The 19,312-nt window shown below is 42.9% G+C and overlaps 2 protein-coding genes across 5 annotated transcripts in view; one reads left to right on the forward strand and one right to left on the reverse strand.

Annotated features, from left to right (window-relative positions):
• Positions 1-2,688, forward strand: part of lama1 (laminin, alpha 1) — a 54,217-nt gene extending 51,529 nt beyond the window's left edge. Inside the window, exons 60-63 of the mRNA XM_035415417.1 lie at positions 106-259; positions 636-769; positions 1,631-1,853; positions 2,312-2,688. Coding sequence (XP_035271308.1) covers positions 106-259; positions 636-769; positions 1,631-1,853; positions 2,312-2,472 — 672 coding nt within the window. The 3' untranslated portion in view covers positions 2,473-2,688. The remainder of the gene's footprint in view (positions 1-105; positions 260-635; positions 770-1,630; positions 1,854-2,311) is intronic.
• A 602-nt stretch (positions 2,689-3,290) lies between these two features.
• Positions 3,291-19,312, reverse strand: part of arhgap28 (Rho GTPase activating protein 28) — a 29,177-nt gene continuing 13,155 nt past the window's right edge. For all 4 annotated transcript variants that reach the window (XM_035415418.1, XM_035415419.1, XM_035415421.1 and 1 more), the window contains exons 2-15: positions 16,127-16,320; positions 15,679-15,893; positions 13,019-13,103; positions 12,583-12,719; positions 12,037-12,202; positions 11,843-11,934; positions 10,447-10,524; positions 8,719-8,878; positions 7,695-7,777; positions 7,154-7,351; positions 6,662-6,799; positions 5,558-5,685; positions 5,348-5,409; positions 3,291-5,172 (exon numbers count right to left, since the gene is read on the reverse strand). In XM_035415418.1, coding sequence (XP_035271309.1) covers positions 5,081-5,172; positions 5,348-5,409; positions 5,558-5,685; positions 6,662-6,799; positions 7,154-7,351; positions 7,695-7,777; positions 8,719-8,878; positions 10,447-10,524; positions 11,843-11,934; positions 12,037-12,202; positions 12,583-12,719; positions 13,019-13,103; positions 15,679-15,893; positions 16,127-16,320 — 1,828 coding nt within the window. In that variant the 3' untranslated portion in view covers positions 3,291-5,080. The remainder of the gene's footprint in view (positions 5,173-5,347; positions 5,410-5,557; positions 5,686-6,661; positions 6,800-7,153; positions 7,352-7,694; positions 7,778-8,718; positions 8,879-10,446; positions 10,525-11,842; positions 11,935-12,036; positions 12,203-12,582; positions 12,720-13,018; positions 13,104-15,678; positions 15,894-16,126; positions 16,321-19,312) is intronic.

The raw sequence follows: 19,312 nt of genomic DNA on the forward strand, positions 1-19,312 counted from the left end.
TCACGCTTGCTCCTACAATGCTTTTTAATAGGAGGAAACATGAAGTGTAGTTTCATGTTTGGGAGACATCGTTAACGTCCTGATCAATGCTTTCTCCTGACGTAGGTGACGCACAGCCTGGCTGGCTGCGTGAGAAACGTGGTGCTGAACAAAGCGTCGCTGGACACACAGCGCCCTGCGTCGTCCCACGCCACCTCGCTCTGCTTTACCGAGGCCCAGGACGGCACCTTCTTCAACGGGACAGGATACGCAGCGTTCGGTTAGCACCTCACACGCGACACATCCACATCTGAATATCCTACGTAGTGTGGGATAACGATCAAAAAATAGTTCACATATTTTTTAATGGCTGTCATAAAAATACACAGTGTGCGGTTAACTTGGTGGGGCACTTCTGAGCACTCCCTTCTGAATTGCGCCAGAACTGTAGATAGTAGTGAGAAATGCTCCACCAAGTTGGCTGTGGACCATGCATTTTTCATGAGTAGTGGTTGAATGTATTGTGAGTGTGTGCGTGCGTGCGTGTGTGTGCGTATTCTCACAGGAATGCAGTACAGGGTACAGAAATGCAGTAATGAGTACAGGAAGCTCACAGGTCACATGTGAAATCATGCTGTTGTCTTTTCCCTCCCCAGTGAAAGAGGGGTACAAAGTTGGCTCGGACGTGGCAGTGGGCCTGGAGTTCCGCACCACAGAGCAGAGCGGGGTTCTGCTCGGGGTCAGCAGTGCCAAGGTTGACGCCATTGGGCTAGAGTTGGTCAACGGACAGGTCAGCACCAGGGTCAACACTGCCCTCACGTAGACATTTGTGCAAGAGCAGGGTAGTGAATTTTAACCAAAAAATTATAACAAACATAAGATAGACAGAAACAAAAAATCTTTCACTGTGCTTTTGATAGTGTGGTTTAACAGAAAACATGAATTGTGAAGCAGCATCTATATTAAGTCAGATTAAGTTCTCATTATATGCGAAAAGATAAGAGGAAAGATAAATGAAGCGCGAACATTATCATGTTGATATAACGTTCACATGGCAGCACCGGAGGTATGCTGAATCACATCAAAGATAATTACCCGCAAGAAACCAGAAACTATTTCAATGAAGCTTGCTCTGCACAGACAGATTCCTCATGCTACCAAATATCATATAATTTTATGAAGCAGCTCATGTTGCTGACTAGGGTTAACAAACACATTTTCATTGTTGTCCTGAAAATGTAAATATTACAATAAAAACACAGTTTTAATTTATTTAAATATGGAAAAAAATATTGTTTATTTTTTATTTGATATAGAAAAGTTAGCCGTCTGTAGCCCACTTTAGAATTGATTATACATTTGCTTTGTTGCACTGTTATGCTGGGACAGCCTGTCCCTTGCAAAACCCATATCTTACATAAATCATATTACAGCAAATAAAAATACATTTTCACTCCTATTAATTTTAACTCAGCCTGTTGTGAAGTGTTTGTAAGTTCCTCGAATCAAAATCCGATTTATTTTTTACACTTTGGTGAGAATGAGGTTCATAATATGAGCTAATGAAAGCAATTGAACTGAGTGATGGAGGTCGAAACATTGCCAGAATGCCTGTGTAGTGAGTGAATGTACCCGTGCCCTGAACACGCAGGTCGTCTTCCACGTGAACAACGGGGCCGGGCGGATCTCCGCCACCTACACGCCCAGGGGGGCGGTGCCGCTGTGCGACGGCCGCTGGCACAGTCTTCTGGCCAACAAGAACAAGTACGGACTGAGCCTGACGGTGGACGGGGCCATGGTGCACACGGACAACCCGCACTCCCAGTCCACCTCCGCCGACACCAACGACCCCGTCTACGTGGGAGGCTACCCCGGTGCGCCCCTCCTCCGCTCCTCACATTCCCCATCAGCCCCCTTACGCAGCCGTGATAATCAAGCAGCTCAGTTTTTGATGCTATTCAGGTTTATCGCTAGGAGGTCCGCTTTGTCATGCATGCACGTACACCCAGTAAATACACAGCCCTGCGATAGCCTCAATTTACCTTTCCTTCAGAAGTATTTAAATACAGTTGAAATATGACTGCCATGGCTGGCAGGTGTTGGTAGAATAATAAATGATCTGTCTTAACTGTCATGATTAGTTTCTTTTTGTTGCTCGTTGGACGAGTTATCGCTCCTTCACAAGATATGTTGACCTTTTGCTTCCTTCCGCCGCTTACTTGTGACAAAACATTGACAGACGAAAATCCCTGAACCAGTCCTCATCCTCCTTGTGTAACAGAGGTTTGTTTTAAGTGATCGGTGCCAACCTTCTCCCCTCTCTATTGGACAGGCGACGTGAAACAGAACTGCCTGACGACCGACGCGCCGTTCCGAGGATGCATGCGTAAATTCCGTCTCATCAAGGGTCACCAGGCCGAGGCCCACGACTTCAGCTCGGCTTTCCTCCTCCAAGGAGTCTTCCCTCATTCCTGCCCAGGGAGGACACTCTAACACTGCCCAGGAGCTCCCTAGCCTTTCCCTTTGTAATCTTTGTAAAGAAATGACTTTTTAAGAAAAGCAAGTATTTTTTAATTTGTACTTTTTTTATGACTCTGATGAATGTTAATTTGTATGCATTTCGAAACTCATGCCTTGGTTGATAGAATTCATTTTATGCATTCATGTGGAATGTCCTAGAATATTTGTTAATAAAATGCAATTAAATTATGTGGGAATTTTTTTTGCATTTCCATCATGGTAAATATACAAAAAAGCTTCACAAATATATTTAATTTGAATACATTTGAAAATTGAAACAGCCCCATCTAAACACAGAGCAACTCAGGACATGTTTTGGATTCAAACCCAATTTTTCTCTGGCTTTTTAGCTTTGCATATTCAGATTTAGTACCTCAGGATATTTTGCTGTTGTCATCACAAGAAGCATTGGCCAGAGGGAGATACGGAAGTTTGGAAAGTGCGATCTCTGAAATGTGGTTAAACCAGTCCTCAGGGATAGGTGCCAAGTCTTTCTGTGGCTCTGCAACATGACAATGCAATCTGGCCATGAACAAGAAGGAACCAGACTTCAATGAGGGAAATTCAGTTTCTTCACAAAAACAGCTACACTCCACATCGTTAGTCAACAGCGAAAGCGTGTCTGATTCACAGGGTCTTCCCTTCAGGAATTTGCTAGTGCATATCAAATTTTGGTGAACATTGTTGGTAAACATAATAGCCATAATCAAATGAAGAACAGTACAGCAGTAACTAGTGTTTTTATAACTTAAGTGGAAAGAACACTTGGACAAATCAGCAACTTGCCAGACCAGCTTTCTCAGTTACTCTTTATTACAGGGGGCCAATACAAGTATATACTTTGCTTACTTCCTGTGCCCTCTGTGTCCTTTTACTTCCTTCTCAAATATCATCATTTGTACCAGGAGTGTTTGATATGTAGAAGGTAGTGATTAAAGTGACTGATTACCATAAGGTACATAAAGGAACTGAGAAGTGTTTTATGAACTGCTCATTAAAGGCAGCACTGCCTCTCCGGGAGAGAGTCAAGCTCTTAAAGGAAACAAACAAACAAACACAAAACCAACATTTTCTTGTTCAGGTTCTGGATGGTATATTTGGTTTTTATGGTATCAAAGGATAGGTAGTGTAACAGCAAAGCGTTCACCATGCCAAAAGAAATGACATAATGGCTGCAACAACTAATATAAAATAACAAAGTTTTAAAGTGTAAGACAAGCATACAGCAGTGTAGTAAACATGGAGAAAATATACACAGCATGACCTACAACATGGACGCCTTTTTGTTGGAAAGCTTTTGAGGAAGGAACAGTAAATTTCCTGAGCCATGTAGTCAGCAACTTGTTCTGTTAATTTAACTAGAGGCAGAGTGCGCATACCATAGATAAGCATGCGCCAACACGGAGGCTGTTGCACGCCGATTCGACGAGCCTCTCAAATATCGCAAGTTCAAACACTGTTAACGCTGTGATCGAGCACAACCTTTCCACTCAAGGCTGCTTCCAGCAACATAGCCGACAGCTGAGATACACTTCCACTTCAGGTTACGAATACTCAGCTTATTTGGTGTCATTCTTAACACATTGTAAATGGTTATTGGGTACCAAACCGCCACAATATGGGACCCTCACTCCCACTGTGGCAGCTGTGAAAATCTTACGTGTCCCTTACGCAAATTCTGTCAACCGGACTGGACAAAGGTCTGTATCCCGGTACTTTGAGGTTTACGGCTGGGTGTCTCAACATCTTCACACCCGACCCATTTCAGCATGCAGGCCTTAGATCAGCTATAGAGGAGCGCAATACAGTGTGGGCAAAGAGAAATCTCCAGAGTATTCCTCTCAGGATTGTGATGATACTACAGTACCGCCATCTCTGCCAGTGATATCAAGGACACAAGCAGACACGTTCCACGCTGAATGCAGCATAAGGGGGTCACTTTGGTAACAGTCAAACTGGCTTTACGATGAAGCATGTTTATAATACAGCAATGGACAGACACAGGCATTTATAAAGCATATAATCATACAAAAGCTAGGATAAATTATATGTAGGTATAAATATTACTAAATATGTACAGATTTTTACACTTTGGTTGCACCTTGAGTGGTAGAAGCTAGGCAGAATAACTTTTTGAAGGTGAACCCAGTTTGAGTGATGGCTGCCATTGGCAGAGAATTGCTTTCGCAGTCCTTGGCATTAACCAGTCTTGATGGTGGGTACTGTATTCAGCTGGCCCCAAACATGAACAATTTCTCAGTTTGAAGTCCATTATGAAAATACTTCCTTTTTAAAGGAAACTCCCATAGCCTCCCTCTGTTTGTACTTCAGTTTCTCCACAGAGCAGGATTATAAAATAATGCATTCCAACTCGGCAGTAAGTTCATTCTTCTTCACAAAGCAGCATCAAACTTGTTCGCTGATTTTGCACAAAAAGGTAATGGCCTCTAAATCCTCACATTTGATCCTCCTGGATTCAGCATGCACATTTCAGAGATGACCAGCAGGGGGCAACAGCTGGCAGTGTAAGTTTTGTTGATGTTTATTACACGGTCAGTGTTTTTTCCTCTCCCAGTGTGCACTAGGTTATTCTTGGTTTGACGATCCATTCACAGGTGGGATTCAGACGGTATAATTCTAAAAGATATGTCTCGGGATCCAAGCAGCGCTCACCTATAATATAAATAACATTCAGTCATTAACAAAGTGAAAAAAACAAGGGACAGTTACATACGAGGAAAAATATGTTTTACAAGCAGTAAAGGTAGCAGGGCTTTTACGGTTTAGCTTAATTCTGAAATTTACGTGAATGACAAATACATTTTGTCAGGATGGGTTTATTGCATACCTATGTTTCCTCCAACCTCAAACATATATGGCCGCTGTCTTCTGCTGGAACTGCGAGAACTTCTGTAAAATTAAATAAATAAAAGATTCCGTCTTCAGTATTCAGTGATGTTTTCTCTCTCTCTCATACTCTCACACACACACACATGCACACACACCCCACAGGACGTATTACCAGAACAAGTATCAGACATTAATGACTAAAACCCACCTCCTATCACAGTCGAAGTGAGCCATGACATGCTTGGCTTTCGTCTCACTCTCCAGCTGGATCGCCATGGAGACTTTTGCATGCAGGGGTGCATGGACTCGAATGACCCCATCACGAAGGTCAGAGACCTGTGGAGACAAGTCAAGAACCTGTCTCAGCTTCTGGTATGCAGTCCACGGTTTTCTCATGGATGGATGCCAGAGAAAATGAATTGTGTTATTTTCTATCTGATCTCCACATTTACTACCAGCAATTAAGCCTCAACAGGTATCTGCTATATTCTCAGTGTGACATTGAATTTATTACCTTTTTAATCACCACACTAATTAGGTTACAAATTGAAAGCAATCCCAATGATGTCTGATTAGTCAGAAACGATATTGCTTTTTGCCCATAAAATCAAAACAATGTTTATTTAATAGTGAAAGTAAGGGTGAACAAAATGATGAATTAAAATTAAGACCTACAGAAAATCAATTAGTCTAAGCATTGTAGAAAAATGTAAGCAATTGAGGATTGAATTCATTACATTTTACCTCCGTTATCATTTATTCATATCAAGACCAAGGATTGCTGGCAGCAGAAATTAGACAGCCTTTAATAATGGCGGCATTAACAGCTTTCCCTGTGTTTCTTGAGTATACACAAAAACTGTGAAACACACTGTCAAAGATTTGCATGTGCTCAACATAATGTTTAACTGGGTCATCCAAGAATTATGTCAGATTTAATTTTCTCCCCTAGGAAGCATTTGGGAGGCAGCCTAATTGATTTTGTAAAACAGTAGTTCAGAATCCAACCGTCCTAGTTTATATATATATATGTGTTTCAAAAATGTTTACAATAGGTTTACAAAGAGGCTTTGAAAAAAATCGCTAAAACACTCCACAGGAGACCGAAATAAGGATCTAGTCCACAAAAACATTCTTAAAATCAATAACCAAATAGCAAAATAGTGGCATTATAATCTATTCAGACTTGAAATGAAGTTTTACGCAATGATGAAATGCAATACAGTCCTCAACATTTAAATATCCAGCTGTTTAAAGGGTGGAATAGGTTATTGGTTTTATGTAGGAGTGCAATGGATGGTGGATTATGTACCTCACTTTTCTCCGCTTTGTCACGCTCGGTGTTCCACCTCCGCAGCAGTTTTCTCTTGGTCTTCTCAGAGGTGGGGGTCTTCTTGCTCGTGGATGCCTCGTTCATCTTCCTCACATTGGAGATCAGAAAGCAGGGGACCTGAGGGGGGGGGGATGTCATTCTGATGTCATTTCCTGTTGTTTTGGTCATTTCCTGTTCTTCTCATTTTAAACCTGAATTAATACATCACTACATTTAGTGCTAAATTAAGAGTCTGAGCATGAAAAAAATCAATTTAACTTGGTGTGAAAGCACGGTAGCATGTGCTGAATGGAAGGATAGCTTATTAAGACGATTACGACAAACTCAGGCTCAAGCTTCTGTGGGCTAATTGGATGCATTTGACACTTTCACTGGGAGAGAAGGTGGACAAGGTTTAAGATTGGCCCTGTTCTGAGGGGGGAGGGGGTTGATGAGATAGAGGCAATGGCAGGACCCCCTTGGGGGGCTCACCGTCCACAGCAGGTCCTGTTGGGTGATGAGGAGGCGAACCAGGTGGGCTGTGCCCGCGGCCCCCTCCATGTCCTCCAGCTTGGCACTCTTGCCACGGGAGATGAAGAGGTTCGGCGCCACGATCATGGAGACGTTCGACAGGCTCATGCGGTTCTTCTCTTCGTTGGCCACCACCTTCCTGAGGAACTCCAGCAGAGCCTGAGAACCATGGAGGAGATCAGCCTTTCCACACCCACAAATCAGGGTTATTCTGGGTTTATATTAAGGTGTGGAATAATTGGGAGAAGTGTGCTTGACAGACCCATTTGTCCCTGTTTCCTTTACACAACAATGCTCATGCTGTAACAACGCGACATGTCACACAAACATGAGGTCTAACCACCTTAAGACTGGAAAAGAAATGTCTGCCAACAGCGCCCGCCTTGGAAGACACTCTTTCATAGAATATAGAGGAGCACCAGAGGATTTGCCTTCTGCAATGGCACCCTTTAGTGCTCAAATCGCGCCGGGGGTGCGTGCTACGCGTTTCTGTGAATCTCACCTTCAGGGTGTCCCTGTTGGGCTCCGGTAGCAGCATGATGAGCAGGTGCAGGGCCTGGATCTGATGTCTGGACGTGAAGATATCTGAATACCACGGACACACAAGGAGAGGCAATCAATACCAGGGCTGCCACCACTCCATGCACCTTCAAGAGCTCAGCGGGTCTTACATTATGTGAGATATAGACAAGGCCTCCAAAAGAGAAAACATATAGCTTTGTCTAGATTCAGCCCGCACGAATTGCATAACCATAAAGTACAAGGATTTCTTTGTGCAGTATAAAGTACAGTAACTGTCCAGTGAAAAAAAACAATCTTTATGTGCACCACGAGATGGCAGCATTGCTCAGCATTGCTTGTGTAAAATTGGCATGGTTCTAAATATTGTTTTGTGCAATATGCTTTTTCAGTTTGAACTAGATGTGATCATTTACAGTAGGAGCACACACAGGTTTATGAAACATGAGTGCTAAAAATGTAAATGAAAAGCTAGTGTCAATTGCAGAGACAACCGTTTGCCTAATAAAGGAAAATGTATTATTGGGAGAAAAATTTAAATATTATTTATTAATTACATTTATGTGAGAAAGATTTGTTTTTACCTACTAGTGCAGCGTAGCAGAATATTTTTAGTAATGTGGGTGACTTGAAGAAATTAAAATAAAAGCATTTTTATAGAATGTGGGCTGATGAATCAATGTCTGTGTGTCAGTGCATAAAAATAGGGGGAGCAAGTGCAGAGATTCAGCTGGAGTGTGTGTGTGCAGGTGTGCGTGGGTGTGGTATGCGCGTGGGTGTGCATGGGTGTGGTATGTGTGTGTGTGTGTGTTTGCGTGTGCGTGTGTGTGTGTGTGTGGGTGTGGTATGTGTGTGCGTGTGTGCGTGTGTGTGTGCGTGGGTGTGGTACGTGTGTGTGTGTGCGTGTGGTGTGAATGTGCATACGCGTGCGTAGGCTGAACAGGAAGCGTCAGCTCTATATTTGGAGCAGCGAGGGGTGAACAGTGGAGGTTTGGCGGCATGCTCACTCTGCACAGCAGTGAAGGCCGGGAGGTGCTGCTGGGTCAGCAGGGGGCAGGGCAGCTCTCGGATGAACATCTTGAGCAGGCCGGCCGCGTCGTTGTGTCGGACCTGCTCCCAGTCAAACCGCCGCTCGTAGAATCTGGAGTCCAGCTCCTGCCGGAGGTGCTGCCACCGGATGAACAAACCAGAGGTGAAAATCTAAGCTTCCTCAAACTGCTCGGTTTATTCACTGCTAAAAGATTAAGGAATTATTGCCATTCAGACACATTGCATGCTATACTGTGCCCCAGGCTAACCATTTCTATGTATCTACCCCATTCACCTGCACTCACAGTGATCCCATTACTGACTAAAGCTTACTACACAATCACACCCTGAGGTGTGAGGCCACTGCTTGATCTGCGACGGCTTGAAACAAATCAAGTTGGGATAAATTTGGCTCCTGGCTATCTGATCCTAAAGTGTAGACCAGGGCTGTGTTTCTGGAGATCTAGCATACTGTAGGTTTCCACTCCAACCCTAACAAAGCACATCTTATCCAACAGTTAGATATCTCATTGATCTGCTAATTAGTAGTCGGATGTTTGAAATTAGGGTTGAAATGAAAACCTACAGGACAGCAGATCTCCAGGAACAGTGTTACTCAGCCCTGAACCTGATGGCCAGAGCTGCCAAGACAACCAGGCCAATTGAGGCCCCTTCTACGCAGCAGGAACGCTTCACGTTCAGGGTTGTTTTACATGAGGGAGGCCTTGAAGGCCCATAGAATTATCATGTTCATCGGAGACTCAGACTCAACACTGCTCCACTCACAGAACGTTAATATGAACAACTGCAGACAGGGGAACTAAGCAGAATGCAACTGGTATGTAGAACGAGTAGGAGTGATGAGAGATGATATTGGAGGCACCATTTGCTGATTGCTGGATACTAAAGGAAAGACACAAAGCCAACATGCTTGCACATGTGCAAAGGCAACACTGTATTCTCTGCAGTATGTGATGAACCCCTGAAACCACTGCAGGATACAGCAGCATTATTAGAAACAAAATGGATGATTACAGCTTCTGCTCTAATTGACAGGCAAAGTTTGGACTTACTGTTTGCCAGCGTTACTCTGGCAGGATGAAAGGATAGGACCGCTAAAGATTTTATAAAGTAAAACAGTTTTAGTGGTATAGGGCTCTGCATGGCACTAAAATTAAGGTATGGTAGTGGAAGTGAAAATTGTACTTCTGGGACTGACATACATTTAGAAATCATTAGAATGTTTTAGAATGAACAGATTATTTTTTAAACATGAATGTGCATACAGGTTTTATAAGGAGGTCCTGGGACTATGGACTCTTAAAACAACATGTACGTATGTCCACTCCCTGCTTCCCAGTCCGTATTAAATCTGAACACTAAAATGGCAATTTCTTTGGAATTGACCATAACAGGTGGAAAACTGGCAAATCATGGTGTTGTACCAGCAACCAGCAGTGATGAACTCAACATGGCAAAAACTTGTTTTTTAGTCATATATTTAGATTTAAAATCTTATTTCTATTACTTATTTGCAAAAAAAGGGGGAGGGGGCAAAAAGATTGGCAACAAGATTAGACAGTTTTACTCATTTCAATTTTAAGTCTCAGTACAAGACTAAAACCCATGTTAAGCCAGACGTTTTTTTTTAGCGAAATGCCAGTGTGCCCCAGGCGAGTTTGGTGAGGTGGGGGAGGCGTTCTCACCTTGACCCTTGCGGCTGAGCCGGGCACTCTCAGAATGCCCTCTGCTTGCAGTCCCGTCTGCTCCAATTTAGACAACAGCTGCAAATGAGAAACACACGCAGTGAGTACAGGCGTGTTCCAATCACGTGTCAGAAATGCTGTATTTTAGTCCTATTTTAAAATGTCTAAAACATTTCTAATAAATGTATTCCCTGGAATGTTATAAAACTTTGTAAGTGTGTGCTGACGAGAAGTTTCTGTAGACATTTTTAAAACCTGATTTAATCTCACTCTGGGGATATTAGACAGCAGCTGTTTACATCTGAAAGAACTGCATAAGCCAGAGGACATAATTATTTGTTGTAGTTAGAATGAAATCTGAAATACTTTTGATGAAATACAAAATGGCATGCCTTTGCAAAACATGTCAACTGTGTACACATTCCAGTCTGTCAAGCCCCATAGGAGTGTAAACTAAATTTGCAAAGCAACAGCAGTGCATTTTAAAAAGGATCTCATAGCTTAACATAACTGGAGAGACAGAATCTCTTTTTCTGTTTCCATTAAACGCTAGTCAGCTTGCAGTAAATCACAATTACTTAATTAAAGACAGTTGTTAAATCCCTGTTTGGACACAAATTTGAATGTGCAATAACAGCTCTTCTCAGACATCGACACCTTTTCCTCAGTGGAGTCATAACATATGGAATCTTGGCAATGCCAAGGTTACAGCCAGTTCCATCGAGAACAGCTTCTTTATCTTATCTCCTAGACCCAGGGTTGGGTGTCAATATGCAGCATATATAGCATTCTTTTCATAGGCTTTTTCTCAACACCATATATAGCTCTGGACACCCCAGGGTCGACAACGCCATGAGGAAGTCTTCAAAGTGATGATCTCTTTGGACCCTGTGGAATGTCTTGCTGATACCATAGAGTCTATCCACTGCCCACAGAGGGTCTGAGTGCACTGATACGGACCGCAGCGCCCGGGAGCCCAAAATCCTCCCCTCCAGCAACATCACTGCTGAGCAGATTTTGGTGCTACTCCCACACGCACAAACAGCTAAAGCGGAGAAGAGGCCCAAAATAGCATTGAGGTGTGACCCGAGGGCCCATCTGAGAGATGGTAATGCAGGGTATGGTAAATGGTAAATGGACTGCATTTATATAGCGCTTTTGTGTTTAGCTAACCAAGCTGCACACACCATAGCAAAAACGGAAAAGGCAGTATCTGGGGTTTACATCTTACCAGAACCATTTAACTTTGACACTAGTCTGTCACACAATAAGAAAGAAAACAAAATAATAACACAATCTTTAAAGGAGTTCAGCAAATACAACTGAAAAGAGTTAAAATACAGTAACAGACAACATAGATGAGCACATTCTGTAGGCACAAGTCCTGTAAGTTTACCTTTTTGAAGACGACAGGGACTTTGCACCCGGGATATATCTTCCGGTCGTTTTCCAGTAGTGTAGTGAGGGGAACTCCGAAGACGCCGGTATCTGTAGAGACAGGGCTGGACTGAGTGGAGTGTAAGCAGCCAACGTTGAGGAAGTCGAGTTCAAGAGCCGGAGCACCCCAGCTCGACAAAGCGGACGACCCACCTCGGCCCTTGTTGCGTGTCGACCGGTTCCGTTTCAGCTCAATCCCCAGGGAGTCGTAAAACGTGCTGAGCTCGATAAGAGAGAAGTACGCGATCTTCTTCATGTCTTCTGATGACAGGTCTCGCACTCTTGTCAGTCCCAGTCTTGGCTGTGGGGGCTGAAATGTCTTCAAAACAGGAAAGAAACAGACTTTGGTATCATAGCAGCATATAAAATAACCTTCATTATTTCCACTTGGCATGGCACAATGCAATAATGACGTATCAAAGAAGGAATGACTCAGAAATGAAACTAAAGCATGGGGGCTACAGGACAATAGCATCACAGTTGTTGTATTCATATTAAACAACTGAAGTATTCATTCAAGATTTTGCTGTATACAAAAAAAGGAGTGCATCTAAAAGAGATCAGTATTACAGTACCTATTTTTAGCGTTAGGCCTAGGCAGGTGCCAAAATATGGACCTACAGCATTAAAATCAGCCATGGCAGCTCTTCTTACTGTCAGGTGGTGCATGATGGGAAGGAAGTGTGGGAGTTAACTCACTGTCAGGTCATCTCTCCTGATCCTGTGGCAGTCGTGGCAGTCTCTGCTTTTCCTGTGGCAGGTGACTCCCTCTGAGTAGGGCACCTCAAATGGCAGCGTTTCCCGTAATGGGCCGCAGTCAGGTTTTCGGCAATCTCCTGCAGCACAGGCTTGACATCAGGAACACGTGGAACCGTACAGGGAGGATCGCCAACACACTCACCCTCAGCAATACACCAAGTCAAATCAACCCACAAATTTGGGGAAGGGGCTTAATGAGCACACATCATTCTGTAGATATAGGCATTACAGTAACAGATGGTAAATTCAATTTTTTTTTAGTACAGTAAAGACACGTACCATCGCAATCAAATGTTCAAGGAAATTTGCTTTTCTGTTAGCTCAAATGCCCTACTGTGTTGTTCCCTCTCAAGCAAACGGGTACAGAGATATGTACCTTCCACTGGCTTCCAGAGGGGCAGCTTAGGACGGATGTGAGCATTCGGGGAGATGGGGACGACCTGTTCCTGAGAAAAACCGGGCTGCAATGGGAGAAAACATGATGGATTAATATCTGCTGAAGTCAAATTCCAAATTTAAGACAGGACAAGCACTTTTACTGTAATTAATAAGGGGTGATAGGCATTTTTATTACACTGTGATCATGTCACATTTTAACGAGTAAGTCTTAAACATTGCAATATGTGAAGTGCTTTTTTATTATTTAAGGTCATGGTTTGTAGCACGCTTTTGCACTATGCAATGTATGTCAGTACCGATGTTGCCCTCCATTAAACATGAGGTCAGTCTTTCACAGTAAGCGAGTGTGATGTAAAAGATCGATGAAGAAGTAACTGTCATGCATGCAGAAACCTTAGATAGGATACCAGTCATTTGGCTGTATATCAGTTGTGTATACAGAAAAATATATTATTTGAATATCAGCTTTACAAAATGAACTTCAGCCTGCTGCATACACACTACTATAAATTAAACAGACACTAGAGTATTAGCCCCAACATCTCCCAACATGCCAACAATATCACCAGACATAGACTTTCACTTTTCCCTTGTATGATACCATTCACATTGTACCAGTGTGAAAATTTCTGTATATACATCTTTCGTTTACATCTTTAATTTAGTTAGTTATTGTGTTCAAAGAATCTCTACCAATTATCCTGACAAAATACAGAATGTAAAATTCTATTTTCATTCTGTGGCTTTCATTTTAATTGAATTTGCCTTTTGTTTTACAGTGACAAGCTGTAATATTGAATGTGACTGAAGATACTTCATGTCCACCACTAGCTTGCTTGCCAAGCACTCTCCTCGATTGCCCTGCCACTAATGCTACTGCCCACATGTACAAGTGTGGAGATGTTGAAGTCCTCTTTATGTCAGAGAGATCAACTGTCAGCCCTGCTGAAGATGACTCACCACGCGGTCAGCACACTGACTCACCACCAGGGAAGAAGTTTTAACCACATTGACAGTCAACTACAGCGCAAATTCAACCCTTATGTGGTAGCCCCTGCATTTTCCAAGATTTCACAGCATAACAACAGCAAGAAATGGCCAAACATTGACATTCCAGCCATTGGAAGTGCACTTTCCTAATTCATGAAGTTCCTCTCACTTAGAAGTAGACAAAAAAATGACTACCTTTGCATTAACTGAACCAAACTACCTCTCAGTTCCCCTCAATAAAATTATTCCTTTAGATCTGCACAACAGTATGTAAATGCCTTTGTGAACTATGGTACCAGGAACTTCCTAGTTTCCTCTCTTGAACATGTTAAGCTAAACCAGCCAGCCACCTATTCAAATGGGGGAGGGAGGAGGGCGGGCAGCTGGTGCAACAGCTGAGCATGTTCCAGGCAAGAGATACAGGTCATAAAATTTGTCCAGTTTTAGGAACTGCTGGCTATCCATGCTTACCACAAAATCATGACAATGCAAGGGAAAGGCACAACTCGGGCACTTCCAGAATATTCCCTGCCCCTCTGTGAAACATGAGTGCAGAATGCACCAGTTTTATTTTGCTTCATTCAAGGACCGAGGTTAAATGAGGCTGAAGTGAAAAAGGAGAACTCCCACCTCGGCGTTACGGAAAATGAAGCCAGATAGATGGGAAATCTCTACCGCTACGTTCAATCGGGCTTATGACTTAGCTTCTTTTAGCTCTGAGTCAATAACAGAGACATGCTGATAACTTCCAAAGATTACTGGTGCACATGGAGCTCAAATACACACCAGCCAATCTCGGCACAACTCGGAACACAGTTTGAGGCTTAGGGGCATAAATCCTGGTTTCTGGAGGAACACAGTGCATAAACAAGTCTACCAGGAACACACTGCCATTCCTGTTCTGGGACAATAGGACATTCAAGACTACTGGCACGCATGCCCAATATTGTGAACATTTGATACACAACATAAAGAAACAATAGGTTAGTTATAAGATATCCTGTTACATTTAAAGTCCTGAAATACTTCCACTGCATTATAACAGGTGAAAGCTGAACAGCAACAAAAAAACAACAATCAATCTATGCACAACTGGACAGTGACAAGATAATACGTAAGATGTTTAGCATAAACTGTGCTAAAGATTCACACAGGAACTACTGGCCGAAGCAATGTTTTATCTACTATAGCATACTGACTGGTAATTTACATGGCATATCAATGTTCAGTTTGATGTTCACTATTTTTCTCCATCATTTTAGTATTAAACTGGGTTGTTTTTTTTTTTAAAAACTTCGAGATTTGAGTTGTGTTTGTATGAGGGAACAGTGATTTATTATTCGGTTAAGTTATTTGTTTCACTGGCTATGTACAGCCTTCTCTAATGACCAGAACTAGGAGAAACATGCTGATTGAAAACAAAGTAATAAAAACATTATAAAGATTCTACATCGAATTATAAATAGTCTGGTTATTACATAAAAAATGAATCATTTAAAAGTTATATATTTAGTAGGTTTCACAACAGCTCATTTTTTAACAGCTTCATCATCACAAAAAAACACCAGTGGTCAAATTGAAAAGGACGTGAAATCCCACGCTATCTGGCAGTGTCTGGCCCAGAGCAATGCTGGGGTCCTCACTCACATCGGGGGTGGAGAAGACGTCGCGGACGTGTCTGATTGGCTGCTTGTTCCTCTTGCGCAGGGTCTGGGTGTAGTTGTCCAGGCGCTTCCTGACCAGAGCCCCCTGCTTCCGCGTGAGGGTTGAGAGGAGGGCCTCGGCGGGGCCGTCCCCGGGCCCCCCGGACATAAGGGTGGAGAGTCCCGCCTCCTGAAGCCACGCCTCCTCAAGCTCCGCCTCTGAAAGGAACCCATGGGAGCCCCACCATTCCATGAAGAGATTCACCTCTGCCAAGCTTATGACGTCGGAAAGATAACAGCATAGCTTCCCCCAACTTTGACTACAAAAATAACCAAGATGGCCACCAGAGGCATGTCTTAAATTGTACCATGAATGCCACATTAAAGCTCTGCCCATTAAAAGACTCTCCCCTGCTGGATTCGTTGTAGGAGGGCAGCGGGTCGCTACATACCGTCGCTGCTGCTCCTCTCCAGCGGCTCCTCCAGCACGCCGTGTCCATCCTCTTCAATGCTCTTCATCTCACTCCAGTAGTCTTCCATGGAGCTGCGGTCCAAGGACTTGTGAGCCTCCCACGAGCAGTCCGCCGGGGGCGGGCATGGCGCCTCTGGAGAGGACATCCTCTTTGACCCCTGGTAACGCACTTTCCTGAGGACGACAGCACCGCAGATTTGACTGCACAAACTCCTAACTGCCACAGAACCGTTAAAGTGATTAACAGGCAGTTTTCTTTCTTTCAAACCACACAGTCTATGTGAATGTGCAGATGTAAACTCTGCAATGGTGCGAGTGCTGAGCACGAATATGTTTCTACATTCATATAAACCACATGATTTAATAGAAGCATTTAATAGAGCACCATTTCCCAATTTCAACAATACATTTTACGTCCAATGGGACATCACTATTCATGTTAAATGCTTCATTGCTCAGATACAACTTTAAAACTGTCTGACCCATTTATACATAATGATAAACAATTCAGATTATGTCTTTCTTTTTTTGAAACTGCTGAGTGTAAATCAATTCACCATAAACAAATTCATTACAGCCACACATGTAAATATATGCAGGTATGCATACACATTCTTCTGTGGATGGGATAAATTTGCTCTTTCTGCAACCTTCCATTAGCAATTAGCCTAAATCCCGAAATTCAGCATAGGCTGGACGGCTGGTGTCTACACTTTCCTTTGAAGCTTGGAAGTGTGGTGCAGACTTAGATTTCAAATGGCACTGAAGCGCATACCTTCATAGCTAGCTAAATATATACTGCATTTTTCTTTTTCCGTCTCACAGAACGCAGTACATTCTCCTACACTTCTATAAATGGATAACCAAGCAGTGGGCAGCATCAAGGAAATGCTGCAGAATTATTCAATATTCTTGCAAGCAGGTTGCTAGTCCCTAAAGAATCTCATGACAAGGTATGCAATCCAACACCTACTTAAAGTGTCACATATAAATCTGTGAGACAATAACATTGGAACTAGTATGTGAACCTAATGAACCTGCAACTCTCAATGAAACACTGCACTGCAAAAACCAAAAAAATAAGACAATGTATTTTAGTCCTAAATTTAGACTTAGTGGCATTTCTATTCATTTTTTTTGTTACAAAATAAGACTAAAGATTGCCAATGAGGGGAGACATGTTTTATGTGACAAGCAAAAAGTAACTTAAAACAAAGTAATATTTTCTACTTAAAATAGATGAAGTCTTGTTACAAGAGTAGAACACTTACAGTAAGACACATTTTGGCAGAGTAGTAGCACCGCAAGTCAGTATCACCAAAGCTAAACAAGTACATACTTCCTCTGTGCATTTCTTACTTCCTTAATTCATTTTTTATGCAATTACAATGGGCCAGTTATTACTACAGCCAACCTTTTTTTACAGCCCCACACTAACAAAAACCAACAGACCATAAAACCAACAAAATGACATATTACATCTGACTAGTACAAGATTGAGGAAGGACGGACGCACGCATGCACACACACTCACATGCATATACAGTACACACATACTCACACGCAAACACCACACACACACACACCTCCTACCCATCTACCACCCACCCCCCTTACAGACACACACACACGCACATCCACATACGCAGTAGTCCACCTGGCGACATAAACAACAGTCTTGTCGGCGATTACACTCCCAGTCCATCTGGCACCCACACCCCAGATCTCAGTGGCTTGTCTGTCTTTCTTTTAATCCTATAATAACAGGGAGCACCCGTTACATCACCAGGCCTTTCATTTTCCTGATCCACTCCGAAAGACACAGGTTGCTGATTTACGGCTGGTTCGAGAGAAACAGCAACCCGTGTCTTTCAGAGTGGAGAAAGGGGCCGTGATCCCTGACACTCTGCTGAGGCAATTTGGTAGCCTGTTCCATTTAAGCAGAATTTAGGACCTGTGGTCAGTAGGCCTGAATGGTTTGAAAGGCCTCCAGTTAAACAGAAATGAGGTTAATGCTCCCTTTAAGCCCTTATCTTACTCCAGCCAGCCGGAGAGATGGCAGTTTTAGGAGGTGAATGAGGATGAGTGAATCAGGCTTGCGAGACATTTTCTGGTGTTTACGCTGCACAGAAACGCCCTACAGCTTGCATTCACTCTCACAAAAACTTTCAGTCTACTGCATTTGAGTTTCTTTCAGCGAACCAGGACAGTAGACACACAATCAGAATGAACACTTCATAGTGTGTGAGCTTCATATAAATGTTCTGCGGTTATTCATTCATTCACAAAAATATTTTTTTTTTCTCCCTCACGGTTTCTGAGACAGGACAGTATACGATCAGAATGAAGTTAGGCTAGGGCTGGGTGATATACTGCAGCAATAATCAACAAATGTAAAAACGAACATTGCCACCATGTAGTGTATTGCCTCTCTTTTAGTCTTTTTTATATAATTGTACCAGATGTGGTGAAAAAACATCTAAACTGAAGAGGCCCCATGATAAAACACGAAAGAGAGAAAGGCAATACACCACATGGTGGTGATCATTGTTATTGCATTTGATAAGTATCACTGCGGTATATTGCCCAGCCCTAACTTAGGCAATTGTTAACTTTCCATCAAGGCAAAGTATGGACAGAAATCCTGAGTGTCCAGTTAAATGGCAGTAGGCCCTCTTATCGGCTCCCACATCACTGTCAGACAGCAGGAGCGCACACCATTTGGAGACATTATTGAATAAAGACGAGCACGGTGGGAGTCCGGATGGAGTGCTAAGGGCGGAATGGACCCACAATCCCCTGGGAGACTGCCCGCTTCCTCCTGCAATCGATGGGGGTGTCAGCTGAGCTTCGACGCATTAACACAAATAGCGCAGATCGCATGACGGGAAATCTTTGCATTGGTCATAAGGCATGTTTAGGACCAGGGTTTGAACATTGCATTTGACAAACTGCAGCAGTTAAATAACTCACTCGAACGGTACCGATTCCTTAAGATATTACTTTATGATACCAGAAGGAAACCTTCATGTGTCAGTTCCACTAGACCTTCTCATTACAGCTCTTACCCTCAAACAACGGGGTAGTATCTTGACGTGGCTGCAGAAATATGCAGCGTTGCTGCAAAGCAGGTTTGTTTGTTATCACACATAAATCAATGAGGGAC

Source organism: Anguilla anguilla, chromosome 4 (genome assembly GCF_013347855.1).
Source record: "Anguilla anguilla isolate fAngAng1 chromosome 4, fAngAng1.pri, whole genome shotgun sequence".
Lineage (NCBI taxonomy): Eukaryota > Metazoa > Chordata > Actinopteri > Anguilliformes > Anguillidae > Anguilla > Anguilla anguilla.